The sequence below is a fragment of the Anomaloglossus baeobatrachus genome, chromosome 7 (genome assembly GCF_048569485.1).
Source record: "Anomaloglossus baeobatrachus isolate aAnoBae1 chromosome 7, aAnoBae1.hap1, whole genome shotgun sequence".
NCBI classification, from domain to species: Eukaryota; Metazoa; Chordata; class Amphibia; order Anura; family Aromobatidae; genus Anomaloglossus; species Anomaloglossus baeobatrachus.
This window is the reverse complement of record NC_134359.1, coordinates 289246230-289260501: the sequence shown is the minus strand read 5'-3', so window position 1 is coordinate 289260501 and position 14272 is coordinate 289246230. Positions and strand designations below refer to the sequence as shown.

Below are 14272 nucleotides of genomic sequence, written 5' to 3'. Positions count from 1 at the left end.
GGTGAGTGTATGGGCGGAGCGTCAGTCGGCCAATCGCCGCGCTCGGTGGTGAAGAGGCCCAGGCGCTCAGGCCGGGAGCGGAGAAACGGCCGAGCCCTGCGGGACGAGCTGTGCCCAGAGGCAGGGGGGCCGGCCCTGGATATGCCGGTCCGAACCGAGGCTAGCAGCACGGCCTCCGGCTCCTCGTCCCTCATCCCTCCACCTCCCATTAACACGCAGCAGCCCGGGGTGGCCACCACCCTGCTGTACAGCGGCTCCAAGTTCCGGGGGCACCAGAAGAGTAAAGGCAACTCGTACGATGTGGAGGTGGTGCTGCAGGTGAGCGGGGGGCGCGCTGTGCTGGGGCGGGATACCAGCTGGATGGCATGTACCGGTCCTGGTGGGCCGGGGGTCGTGTCCTGGGGTGGCAGCGGCGTGTGGATCTTGGTGGACCGAGGGTCGGGTTCTGGGGTGGCAGCGGTGTGTGGGTCCTGGTGGGGTGAGGGTCTGGTCCAGGGGTGGCAGCGGTGTGGGGGTCCTGGTGGGGTGAGGCTGGGGTGGCAGCGGTGTGGGGGTCCTGGTGGGGTGAGGCTGGGGTGGCAGTGGTGTGGGGGTCCTGGTGGGGTGAGGCTGGGGTGGCAGCGGTGTGAGGGTCTGGTCCAGGGGTGGCAGCGGTGTGGGGGTCCTGGTGGGGTGAGGCTGGGGTGGCAGCGGTGTGGGGGTCCTGGTGGGGTGAGGCTGGGGTGGCAGCGGTGTGGGGGTCCTGGTGGGGTGAGGCTGGGGTGGCAGCGGTGTGGGGGTCCTGGTGGGGTGAGGCTGGGGTGGCAGCGGTGTGTGGGTCCTGGTGGGGTGAGGCTGGGGTGGCAGCGGTGTGTGGGTCCTGGTGGGGTGAGGCTGGGGTGGCAGCGGTGTGTGGGTCCTGGTGGGGTGAGGCTGGGGTGGCAGCGGTGTGTGGGTCCTGGTGGGGTGAGGCTGGGGTGGCAGCGGTGTGTGGGTCCTGGTGGGGTGAGGCTGGGGTGGCAGCGGTGTGTGGGTCCTGGTGGGGTGAGGCTGGGGTGGCAGCGGTGTGTGGGTCCTGGTGGGGTGAGGCTGGGGTGGCAGCGGTGTGTGGGTCCTGGTGGGGTGAGGCTGGGGTGGCAGCGGTGTGTGGGTCCTGGTGGGGTGAGGCTGGGGTGGCAGCGGTGTGTGGGTCCTGGTGGGGTGAGGCTGGGGTGGCAGCGGTGTGGGGGTCCTGGTGGGGTGAGGCTGGGGTGGCAGCGGTGTGTGGGCCAGGGGTCGGGTCCTGGATTTTCACTCCTGGGTCTCCCCTCTAATGTCTTGCACCGTGGGCCGCCGCCCCTTTCTCTACTTTGTGTCTTGGTCTCCATGGACTTACACATATACTGCCCCCGCCTGCCATCATTACTACAGCATGAGGAGTCTTCTCTGTGCAGGATCACAGAGTGACATGGCGGCTCTGTCCTCCGTGCCCCCAACCCCCCATCCTCATACGGGTTGACATGGCAGCTCTGTCCTCCGTGGCCCCCTGCCATCCTCATACGGATTGACATGGCGGCTCTGTCCTCCGTGGCCCCCCCCCCCGCCATCCTCATACGGATTGATATGGAGGCTCTGTCCTCCGTGCCCCCCCCGCCATCCTCATACGGATTGACATGGCGGCTCTGTCCTCCGTGGCCCCCCCCCCCCCCCGCCATCCTTGTACGGATTGACGTGGCGGCTCTGTCCTCCGCGGCCCCCTGCCATCCTCGTACGGATTGACGTGGCGGCTCTGTCCTCCGCGGCCCCCTGCCATCCTCATACAGATTGACGTGGCGGCTCTGTCCTCCGCGGCCCCCTGCCATCCTCATACGGATTGACGTGGCGGCTCTGTCCTCCGCGGCCCCCTGCCATCCTCCTGTGGATTGATGTGGCGGCTCTGTCCTTTATGGCCCCTGCCGTCCTCATATTGACATGGCGGTTCTTTCCTCCGTGACCCCCGCCATCCTCATTCTTATTGACATGGTGGCCCTTTCCACATTTCTTCTTGCTGTAAATGAATAGAAGCCACCGGGGAAGGTGAAACCCTCAGGAACTAGACTTCCATTACTTGGGACTTTACTACATAATCATCTCTTGTCTCCACTGGTGCTGGAAGTCATCACGTCCCGCTGCAGCCAATCACTGCTCGTGCGGTCCCTTATGGAGCATGGAGTAATGCACAGTTTTGTTTTACTCCAGTACGTCTCACAGCTGAGGGATTGTTACAGTTGTATCCAGTGTACACAATCTGGACCTTCATTGTTACAAGCTTGGAGGACGGGCAGAAGACTTCCCATACTGATGTGTTTCTTACACAGGATGGTTTATGCTGGATAAAACTGTAACAAAGCCGCAGCTGTGTGGAAAAAAGTTCTCATTCACTTACAGCAAACGGAGATCTTGGATCAGACGACTGCATGAAACCTTAACATGAACGGTGGCTCTGATGTTTGCAGTGAGTCTCCTGCGATGGCGCTGGCACTCTGCTGATAACTCGTGACCCCTCCAGTCCCTGCCCTGTGCGGTGGCTTCATCTGGCTGTGACACTCGGAGCACTGTGGTGTCAGCAGGGCCGATTACTGAAATATGCAGAGAATGTCTTGCTTTTTTTCCTGTAATGTCCCTATGACAACACTTCTTGGCAGAAGTGTGATATTGGTGACACTCCGCTTTATTATGATGCTGTTTAGTTTAAAGTGAAGGGATTCTATGATAATATTTAAAGTGAAGGGATTCTATGATAATGCCATGTTCTGAGGGACACGGGGACAGGATGTGTTGTCATAGGGGCATTTCTCGTACTCTGGTGCTATTAATCCTCTCCTTCTGCTCCGCAGCACGTGGACATGGAAAATGCTTATCTGTGTGGATACTTGAAGATAAAAGGCCTTACTGAGGTGAGTGCCCCCCCCCCCCACACACACTATTGACACCCCTGCCGTGTGGCCATGGGAAACCCCTTTTTCTGCGTGCCATGGGGATGCTCCAGATGAATGGTGGTCACAATTATTGAGGGGGTTGTCAGATTCCCACGTCTCTAGCACGGGGCCCCATCCTGCACTGTCAGGAATAAGGGGGGCCGCCATGCTCCGCTCTCCGGCTTCACCTCTTGTTATCAGAACTCCCATAGATGTGATGGGAGAGGGTCACGCGTACGGTCACCTCTGTTCCCGGCACAGTCAGGTGTGTGTTCCCCATTTTCTGGTATTGCAGATTTTACCTACAGAATATATTACTGCCCCCCCCCCCCCCCATCCTCTTTCTTTTTTTAGGAATACCCAACCCTCACCACCTTCTTTGAAGGGGAGATAATCAGTAGAAAGCATCCTTTCCTCACGAGAAAGTGGGACGCGGATGAGGACGTGGACAGGAAGCACTGGGTGAGCGTGGGCTGTGTGTGGCCGGTCCGTCCCCCGTGTTCTGCCCCTCCCCCGGGCACTGACCCCCTCTTCTCTCCACACAGGGGAAGTTCCAGGCTTTCTACCAATACGCCAAAACATTTAATTCCGATGACTTTGGATATGAGGAACTGAAAGCCGGCGACTACGTGTTCATGAGGTGGAAGGTGCGTTCCCAGGGACCCCCCCTTTATGGGGGAGAAGGGCCCAGATTACAGGGTTTACAATGTGTCCTCTCTTTCTGTCTTCGCAGGAGCAGTTCCTGGTGCCCGATCACACAATCAAAGACATCAGCGGAGCTTCCTTCGCCGGCTTCTACTACATTTGCTTCCAGAAGTCGGCGGCATCCATAGAGGGTTACTATTATCACCGGAGCTCAGAATGGTGAGCGCCGCGCAGATCTCGGGGGGGACACGTCTCTCCTTTCTGCAGGAAGACTGTTATGGTCAAGGGCAAAAAAACAGCCACACCAGAGGGCACCCATCTATTACTAGGATTTCATTGGCACCATAATATCTGCTCTGTGGTATGTTACCCTTAGTGATGAGTGAGCACTACCATGCTTGGGTGCTCGTAACGAGCAGTTGGGCGCAACGTGAGTATAATAGATGTCAATGGGGAAACTCAAGTACTGTGTGGAATGGAAGTCATTGGGGGACTTGAGCATTTTTTTGGAAGAGCTGCCAGAAAAATGCTCGAGCTTTCCATTGACTTCCATTATGTTCCATACTCGAGTTCATTCCCATTCGAGCGTCTGACCTGCTCGTTTCGAGTACCGAGCATGGTAGTGCCCACTCATCACTAGTTACCAGTACCGAGCACCTGAGCATGGTAGTGCCCGCTCATCACTAGTTACGAGTATCGAGCACCCGCGCATGGTAGTGCCCGCTCATCACTAGTTACCAGTACTGAGCACCCGAGCATGGTAGTGCCCGCTCATCACTAGTTACGAGTACTGAGCATGGTAGTGCCCGCTCATCACTAGTTACAGACTCGAGCATGGTAGTGCCCGCTCATCACTAGTTACCAGTACTGAGCATGGTAGTGTCCGCTCATCACTAGTTACCATTACTGAGCACCTGAGCATGGTAGTGCCCACTCATCACTAGTTACCAGTACTGAGCACCCGAGCATGGTAGTGCCCGCTCATCACTAGTTACGAGTACTGAGCAAGGTAGTGCCCGCTCATCACTAGTTACGAGTACTGAGCACCTGAGCATGGTAGTGCCCGCTCATCACTAGTTACGAGTATCGAGCACCCGCGCATGGTAGTGCCCGCTCATCACTAGTTACCAGTACTGAGCACCCGAGCATGGTAGTGCCCGCTCATCACTAGTTACGAGTACTGAGCATGGTAGAGCCCGCTCATCACTAGTTACAGACTCGAGCATGGTAGTGCCCGCTCATCACTAGTTACCAGTACTGAGCATGGTAGTGCCCGCTCATCACTAGTTACCAGTACTGAGCATGGTAGTGTCCGCTCATCACTAGTTACCATTACTGAGCACCTGAGCATGGTAGTGCCCACTCATCACTAGTTACCAGTACTGAGCACCCGAGCATGGTAGTGCCCGCTCATCACTAGTTACGAGTACTGAGCAAGGTAGTGCCCGCTCATCACTAGTTACGAGTACTGAGCATGGTAGTGCCCGCTCATCACTAGTTACAGACTCGAGCATGGTAGTGCCCGCTCATCACTAGTTACCAGTACTGAGCATGGTAGTGCCCACTCATCACTAGTTACCAGTACTGAGCACCCGAGCATGGTAGTGTCCGCTCATCACTAGTTACCAGTACTAAGCACCCGAGCATGGTAGTGCCCGCTCATCACTAGTTACTATTAAAGGAGTCTTCCTGTCCTGCTGGTGTATGGTTATGATGTGTCAGCACTTTGAACATTGGGGTCTGAGCCCTTCATTCTGCAAGATCTTGGTTTAAACAAAATTTAGTGCTGCTTCGTTAGTTTTCAAGATCTCTGCTTCCTGCCAGTGTATGGGGGGGAAAATGCTCCAAAATAAAGACAGGTGCATATGCACAGATCTGAGGGATTGTTATAGTTGGGTCTGAGGGGACTGGCACACTTCTTAGGTCAGAGGATTAAGTCTCTCCTGGCTGTAGGTTTTGCTACAATGGATCAGTCCAGATTCTTTTAGGAAATTTATAACTGGAGGACACTAATTGCATATAAATGAATAAATCCAGGAAAGTGGTCCATGTCCGCCGGATGGGACCCCGGATTAGTCCCCGACCAGCCGGCATTGTCTTTTGAGTAGCCGGCCTGGTGCAATGTGGTGTGCATCACTCCGCAGGGATGTCGATGCCCCAGGCCGGCTACTTCATCGAGGGGCCGCGGATGCTGTCAGGCGTGGGATGGACCAGCACTCACTAACTACTGTGCAATATGATTTACTCTTCTTTATTCTTCCTGCGCTGATACATTGTTACAAACTCATTAGGTGAAAAGAGACCAGTCCTGTATTTACAGCATTGTGTAGATTGGATGCAACTGAAACAAACCCTTCTGCTGTGCAACCTGTGGCTGTATATATGGCTGTCTGCATTCACTGCGAGCAAGCAGAGTTCTTAAAATCCCTTTTTTTTTTTATATTTTTTAAATTTCCCCTCCAGGTATCAGTCCTTAAACCTGACGCATGTCCCAGAACACAGTGCACCTATCTACGAATTCCGGTGACAGAAGCTCGTCCTCGCCGCCGCTACCACCACAACCACCGCCGCACCGACAGAGCGGAGCTATCCGCACCGAAACCTGCCGCTCTTCTGTCAGAGAGACTCTGAGAAGAATGTATGAGTGTTAAAGCAATGACGCGTGCAGCGGCGTCCACTCTCTGTGCGCAGTTTTTATTTTAATCCGCTGGGGGTTTTTTTTTTCCTGCTTGACATTACTGCTCCTACAGCTTTATTCCACCCCCCCACCCCCCCCAAGAATAACATGGACCCTTTTGCTGCCTAAATCCATCCCATTGGACCAGCACGTGGATTGCTGCACCCCTGGACAAATGCAGAAGGTGGGGTGCTGCTGAAGCGACACACTCCATCTATGGGGGATCCTCCCCACCCCCATTCCTAATTTTCAATTAGCAAACTTTTTTTTTTTCCCCCCTTCCCCCGTCCCAATGTCATAAGGAAAGTTTTTCCGGACAGCAATACATTTTCCCTCGTTTTCACATTGAAAATGGGAAATGTCAGAAATTTTTTTTATATATATCTCTATAAATATATATTATAAATACACATATATTTAATCAAAGTATAGAAAAATTCTATGGATGCCTCCTGAGAGCCGACCGAGCTGCTGAAGATTCAGTTCCGTATTTTGCGGCGGCCTATTTTTCCAGGGTATACGTAACGGGTGACGGAAACGCATTGCACCCCCTGCTTGTTCAGTCTCTTTCTAATGAATTCTGTATATCTGGGCTTCTCAAGGGTCTAAGTGCAAAGTGTGGGAACAGCGCCACCGGCTGGCAGACTGCGCTCACCACAGCTGAATGGGTTAAAAAAAAAAAAATGCCCAGCGGCGAGGCGGACTGTTGACACAAAGTGACCGGTTTTGGATTTTTTGGGGTTTTTTTGCGAGGAGCCCGTGTGGAGTTATTGTCGTATTTGCTATGTGTCATGGATTAAAGCTTGGCTGGCTTTTCTCTTTGATTCTCCGCAAAAAAAAGCTTCAGACTTCTCGTCTATTCCACCTTGATTGAGAAAAATTAATTTTTTTAACAATTTTTTTTTAATTTTTTTTTTTTTCCCCCGTCAAAGAAAAACTTTTGCTGTTACACTGCTGACTTGTTGCTTCAATGTGTCATTACACAGAATAGAATGGATGGAGATGTCAAATATTATTGATTATTTTTTATATATATAATATATACCATAGAGTGAGGCAGAATGCTGCCAGGGAAATGTAGGGTTAAATCTAGAGCATCTCTTGCACTAGGGCACACGGCAATGCATTACGTTCTGGCAGCAACTGGAGCACAAGAACCGATTTGATATTTCATTGCAGCAAATGCACAATAAAGAAAATGTAATAAAATGTCATATGGGAGGAGGATGGATGAGCCTGGGAACGGACGGGTACTATGGGAGGAGTCTGGAAATGGATGGGTAATATGGGAGGAGTCTGGATATGGACGGGTACTATGGGAGGAGTCTGGATATGAACGGGTACTATGGGAGGAGTCTGGATATGAACGGGTACTATGGGAGGAGTCTGGATATGAACGGGTACTATGGGAGGAGTCTGGATATGAACGGGTACTATGGGAGGAGTCTGGATATGAACGGGTACTATGGGAGGAGTCTGGATACGAACGGGTACTGTGGGAGGAGTCTGGAAACGGATGGGTAATATGGGAGGAGGACGGAGGAGTCTGGAAACGGATGGGTAATATGGGAGGAGGACGGAGGAGTCTGGAAACGGATGGGTAATATGGGAGGAGGACGGAGGAGTCTGGAAACGGATGGGTAATATGGGAGGAGGACGGAGGAGTCTGGAAACGGATGGGTAATATGGGAGGAGGACGGAGGAGTCTGGAAACGGATGGGTAATATGGGAGGAGGACGGAGGAGTCTGGAAACGGATGGGTAATATTGGAGGAGGAAGGAGGAGTCTGGAAATGGATGGGTAATATGGGAGGAGGAGGATGGAGGAGTCTGGAAATGGATGGGTAATATGGGAGGAGAATGGAGGAGTCTGGAAATGGACGGGTCCTATGGGAGTAGGATGGATGAGCCTGGAAACCGGCAGGTGGTATGGGAGGAGGATGGAGGAGTCTGGAAACGGACGGGTGACATGGGAGGAGGATGGAGGAGTCTGGAAATGGACATGTGATCTGGGAGGAGGATGGAGGAGCATGGAAACGAACGGGTAATATGGTAGGAGGATGGAGGAGCGTGGAAACAGACGGGTAATATGGGAGGAAGATGGAGGAGTTTGGAAACGGATGGGTAATATGGGAGAAGGAGGAGTCTGGAAACGGATGGGTAATATGGGAGGAGGATGGAGGAATCTGGAAATGGGCGGGTAATATGGGAGGAGAATGGAGGGGCCTGGAAACGGATGGACAGAATGGGGAGGAGGAGGAGGATGGAAGAGTCTGGAACCAGACGGGTAATATGGGAAGAGGAGGATGGAGGAGTCTGGAAATGGATGGATGATATGGGAGGAGGATGGAGCAGCATGGAAATGGACGGGAAATATGGGAGAAGGAGGAGTCTGGAAACGGTTGGGTAATATGGGAGGAGGATGGAGGAATCTGGAAATGGGCGGGTAATATGGGAGGAGAATGGAGGGGCCTGGAAACGGATGGACAGTATGGGGAGGAGGAGGAGGAGGATGGAAGAGTCTGGAACCAGACGGGTAATATGGGAAGAGGAGGATGGAGGAGTCTGGAAATGGACGGGTCCTATGGGAGTAGGATGGATGAGCCTGGAAACCGGCAGGTGGTATTGGGAGGAGGATGGAGGAGTCTGGAAACGGATGGATGATATGGGAGGAGGATGGAGCAGCATGGAAATATGGGAGAAGGAGGAGTCTGGAAACGGATGGGTAATATGGGAGGAGGATGGAGGAATCTGGAAATGGGCGGGTAATATGGGAGGAGAATGGAGGGGCCTGGAAACGGATGGACAGTATGGGGAGGAGGAGGAGGAGGATGGAAGAGTCTGGAACCAGACGGGTAATATGGGAAGAGGAGGATGGAGGAGTCTGGAAATGGACGGGTCCTATGGGAGTAGGATGGATGAGCCTGGAAACCGGCAGGTGGTATTGGGAGGAGGATGGAGGAGTCTGGAAACGGATGGATGATATGGGAGGAGGATGGAGGAGCATGGAAATGGACGGGTAATATGGGAGGAGGATGGAGGCGTCTGGAAATGGACGGGTAATATGGGAGGAGGATTGAGGAGCTGCAAAACGGACTGGTAATCTGGGAGAATGGATGAGACTGAAAACGGATGGGTAATATGGGAGGAGGATGAAGGAGCCTGGAAATGGACGGATAATGTTGGAGGAGGATTGAGGAGTCAGGAAACAGAAGGGTAATATTGGAGGACTCTGGAAACGGATGAGTAATATAGGAGGAGAATGGGGGAGCCTGGAAACGGATGGGTAATATGGGAGGAGGGATGATTCAGGAGTCTGGAAATGGACAGGCAATATGGGAGAAGGATGCATAAACCTGTAAACGAACGGGTAATATGGGAGGAGGATGGAGGAGCCGCTAAATGGATGGGTAATATGGGAGGAGGAGGATGGAGGAGTCTGGAAACGGATGGGTAATATGGGAGGAGGATGGAGGAGTCTGGAAACGGATGGGTAATATGGGAGGAGGATGGAGGAGCCGCTAAATGGATGGGTAATATGGGAGGAGGAGGATGGAGGAGTCTGGAAACGGATGGGTAATATGGGAGGAGGATGGAGGAGTCTGGAAACGGATGGGTAATATGGGAGGAGGATGGAGGAGCCGCTAAATGGACGGGTAATATGGGAGGATGATGGAGGAATCTCTATATGGACGGGTACTATGGGAGGAGGATGGAGGAGCTGCTATATGGACGGGTACTATGGGAGGAGGATGGAGGAATCTCTATATGGACGGGTACTATGGGAGGAGGATGGAGGAGCTGCTATATGGACGGGTACTATGGGAGGAGGATGGAGGAGTCTGAAAACGGACGAGGTTGTGGTCCTGGAGTGTCTCGCCTTTACCCAACTTGTCAAGTGAAGTGTATTTCTGTGTGACGGTTTTAGTTGTTGGGCTTTGTGCACATAATGTCTTCCCCATAAAATGAGCATAATGCGCAGCAATGTCAAAACAACAACGCTGTGCACATGGACGACACATTTGATGTCTTTTATCAATTCCGGGTTTGGAAACCCTCCAGAGGTTAAAATTAAGTGACTTGATGATTCTACAGGCAGCTTCACAATATAGAGGAATAGACGGCAGCAGCTTCTATAAGCACAGTGTGCACACAGCCTCATCCAGGAGGTTTTGGAGCGGACGGAGTGAAAACTTTCAATCCTCAAAAAACAAGGTTCTGCTTTTAAAAAAACTGTGCACACAAAGTCTTAGAGGACAACTGCCTTCTCAATCCTTGTTTCCCCACAGTAATGTAACACTTCTACTCACCTCCAGTGCTGGCACTCTTCCATCAGTGTCCGTACTAACTGTCCCGGGGATTGCGTGACATAATGTCAAGTGATCCCTGTGGATAATCAGCGCCAGCTTCACTCTCCTCTCCTTTGGATACAATTGACATCAGATTAAGGCTTCCTTGACACACCCGTGTTTCTGGTCACGTAGTGTCTGTTTCCACACGTACCAGAGACTCGGACACATGTAGACCCGGTAAAATCAATGGGCTTGTGCACACGTCTGTGTTTCCACACTGACCATATGGAGCACAAGCATGTCCGTATGTTGCATAAGGTGACATGTCTGGTTTCTACCGGTAGCACAGGTGGTACACAGACCACACACTGATGTGATCTGTGTGACATCAGTGTGACACATACCGGAAAAAACAGGTATACTTACCTGTCTCTGGTGCTGCTGTTACTTCCGGGTCCCGCTCAGTATGCTCATGAATATTCACTGCACTGACCGCGGACCTGGAAGCAACAGCAGCACCGAAGACGGGTAAGTATTCAAGTTTATGCTGTCTGTGTGGTATCCGATGTCTCATGAAAAACACTGACCTGCCCCATTGACCGTCACACACGCACTAAATGCACGGATATGTGAAAGATGCCTAAGCTGCAGCTGTCGCTTCCACCGGATGTCTGATTTGGGGAGAGTGAAGTCAGCGCTGCTTACTCACAGGGATCACGTAACATATAAAGTGTCACACCATCCCCGGGACAGTCAGTACTGACACTACTGGAACAGTGCCGGCATTGGAGTTCAGTACAGTGGGTACGGAAAGTATTCAGACCCTTTTAAATTTTTCACTGTTTCATTGCAGCCATTTGGTAAATTCAAAAACGTTCGTTCTTTTTCTCATTAATGTACTCTCTGCCCCATCCCCCATCTTAACAGAAAGAAACAGAAATGTAGAAATTTTTGAAAATATATTAAACAAGAAAAACTGAAATATCACATGGTCATAAGTATTCAGCCCCTTTGCTCAGTATTGAGTAGAGGCACCCTTCCTTTTGAGCTAGTACAGCCATGAGTCTTCTTGTAATTCTGGATTTGGGGATCCTCGGCCATTCTTCCTTGCAGATCCTCTCCAGTTCCGTCAGGTTGGATGGTGAACGTTGGTGGACGTCATTTTCAGGTCTCTCCAGAGATGCTCAATTGGGTTTAGTTCAGGGTTCTGGATGGGCCGGTCAAGAATGGTCACAGAGTTGTTCTGAAGCCACTCCTTTGTTATTTTAGCTGTGTGCTTAGGGTCATTGTCTTGTTGGAAGGGAAACCTTCGGCCAAGTCTGAGGGCCAGAGCACTATGAAAAAGGTTTTCTTCCAGGATATCTCTGTACTTGGCTGTATTCATCTTTCCTTCAATTGCAACCAGTCGTCCTGTCCCTGCCCCCATAGCATGATGCTGCCGCCACCATGCTTCACTGTGGGGATTGTATTGGGCAAGAGATGAGCAGTGTCTGGTTCTCTCCACACATACCGCTTAGAATTATCACCAAAAAGTTCTATCCGTCTCCTCAGACCAGAGAATGTTATTACTCATAGTCTGGGAGTCCTTCATTTGTTTTTTTTTGCAAACTCTATGTGGGTTTCATATGTCTTGCACTGAGGAGAGGCTTCCGTTGGGCCACTCTGCCATAAAGGCCCGACTGGTAGAGGCTGCAGTTATAGGTGACACTGTGGAACTTTCTTCCATCTCCCTACTGCATCGCTGGAGCTCAGCCACAGTGATCTTGGGGTTCTTCTTTACCTTCTCTCACCAAGGTTCTTCTCCCACGATTGCTCAGTTTGGCTGGAAAGCCAGGTCTAGGAAGAGTTCTGGTGGTCCCAAATGTCTTCCATGTAAGGATTATGGAGGCCACTGTGCTTTTAGGAACCTTGAGTACTGCAGAAATTCTTCTGTAACCTTGGCCAGATCTGTGCCTTGCCACAATTCTGTCTCTGAGCTCCTTGGCCAGTTCCTTTGACCTCATGATCATCATTTGGTGTGACATGCAGTGTGAGCGGTGAGGTCTTATATAGACAGGTGTGCACCTTTCCAAATCACGTCCCATCAGTGTAATTACACACAGCTGGACTCCAATGAAGGAGGAGAACCATCTCAAGGAGGATCACAAGGAAATGGACAGCCTGTGACTTACATATGAGTGTCTGAGCAAAGGGGCTGAATACTTATGACCATGTGATATTTCACTTATCTTGTTTAATAAATTTGCAAAATTTTTCTATATTTCTGGGGGGGGGGTTCTGACAAGATGGGGGATGGGGAGCAGAGTGTACATTAATGAGAAAAAATGAACTTTGTTTGAATTTACCAAATGGCTGCAATGAAACAGAGTGAAAAATTTAAAGGGGTCTGAATACTTTCGGCATACCCACTGTAAGTTACATTACTATGGGGATTGAGAATGCACACCGGTGGCGCACACAGGGGTGGTGCACACAGGGATGGCGCACACAGGGGTGATGCACACAGGGGTGACACACACAGGGGTGGCACACACAGGGATGGCACACACAGGGGTGATGCATACAGGGGTGGCACATACAGGGGTGGCACATACAGGGGTGGTGCATAAAGGTGTGGCCCACAATTACAGATGCCTATTACAATGATTGAGAACCTGATCCACACAATGCGTAAAAAAATAAAAAATGCAATTTGTGAAGTTACGCTGTGGATTATCTGCTGCAGCCTTTTCATGACCAAAATCCACGGTGGTGCGTGGCTGTACACAAATGCAAAGAAGCCCCTTAATTCTGCACATGATATCTTTTTCCACCTGAAAAAAAAGTTAAAATGACTTTCTGTGCACTTGTTCAATTATTTTTAAACTTTTTCTGTAGCGATTTTTTTTTAAAAAAAAAAAATTTCCCTGTATTTTATTCGGCCTTCATCTGCGATTATGGCAGGGAAAGATTGCGGTATACATAGATGACTGCTCTGGGCAGTAGAATCGTAAATCACTGTCTGTACAAGGACCACGAAATTTGGACATCCAAAGCCGGTCTAAATATGAGTCCCAGTTAACAGATCGTTTATTGTTGGCTTTTTCATGACATCTGTGAATTAAAAAAAATAAAATAATACTATATATATATAATAATAATAATTAAAAAAAATAAATAAATATATATATATATATATATATATATATATATTTATAGGTTTTCTTCCAGGATATCTCTGTACTTGGCCGCATTCATCTTTCCTTCAATTGCAACCAGTCGTCCTGTCTCTGCCCCCATAGCATGATGCTGCTACCACCATGTCACTATATATATATATATATATAGATAATATATGTATATATATGTATATATATATATAGTGACATGGTGGTAGCAGCATCATGCTATGGGGGCAGAGACAGGACGACTGGTTGCAATTGAAGGAAAGATGAATGCGGCCAAGTACAGAGATATCCTGGAAGAAAACCTCTTCCTCAGTGCTCTGGAGCCCAGACTTGGCTGAAGGTTCACCTTCCAACAAAACAATGACCGTAAGCACACAGCTAAAATAACAAAGGAGCGGCTTCAGAACAACTCTGTGACCATTCTTGACCGGCCCAGCCAGAGCCCTGACCTTAACCCAATTGAGCATCTCTGGAGAGACCTGAAAATGGCGTCCACCAACATTCACCATCTAACCCAAGGGAACTGGAGAGGATCTGTAAGGAAGAATGGCCGAGGATCCCCAAATCCAGGATCCCA

The 14272-nt window shown here is 50.6% G+C and overlaps 1 protein-coding gene across 1 annotated transcript; it reads left to right on the top strand.

Moving 5' to 3' along the window:
* Positions 1–27: 27 nt before the first annotated feature.
* On the top strand, positions 28–7451 carry GID4 (GID complex subunit 4 homolog). The gene is made up of 6 exons (XM_075319462.1): positions 28–318; positions 2835–2894; positions 3270–3377; positions 3461–3562; positions 3649–3779; positions 6024–7451. The coding sequence occupies exons 1-6, from the start codon at positions 142–144 to the stop codon at positions 6085–6087; spliced, it is 642 nt and encodes a 213-aa protein (XP_075175577.1). The 5' UTR covers positions 28–141; the 3' UTR covers positions 6088–7451.
* The last annotated feature ends 6821 nt before the right edge of the window (positions 7452–14272 follow it).

Excerpts from the sequence above, each read along its gene's own strand:
- GID4 (XM_075319462.1), top strand. The coding sequence starts at position 142 with ATGCCGGTCCGAACCGAGGCTAGCAGCACGGCCTCCGGCTCCTCGTCC. Across the intron at positions 319-2,834 it reads ATGTGGAGGTGGTGCTGCAG|CACGTGGACATGGAAAATGC; the intron begins GTGAGCGGGGGG and ends TCTGCTCCGCAG. Across the intron at positions 3,563-3,648 it reads ACGTGTTCATGAGGTGGAAG|GAGCAGTTCCTGGTGCCCGA; the intron begins GTGCGTTCCCAG and ends CTGTCTTCGCAG.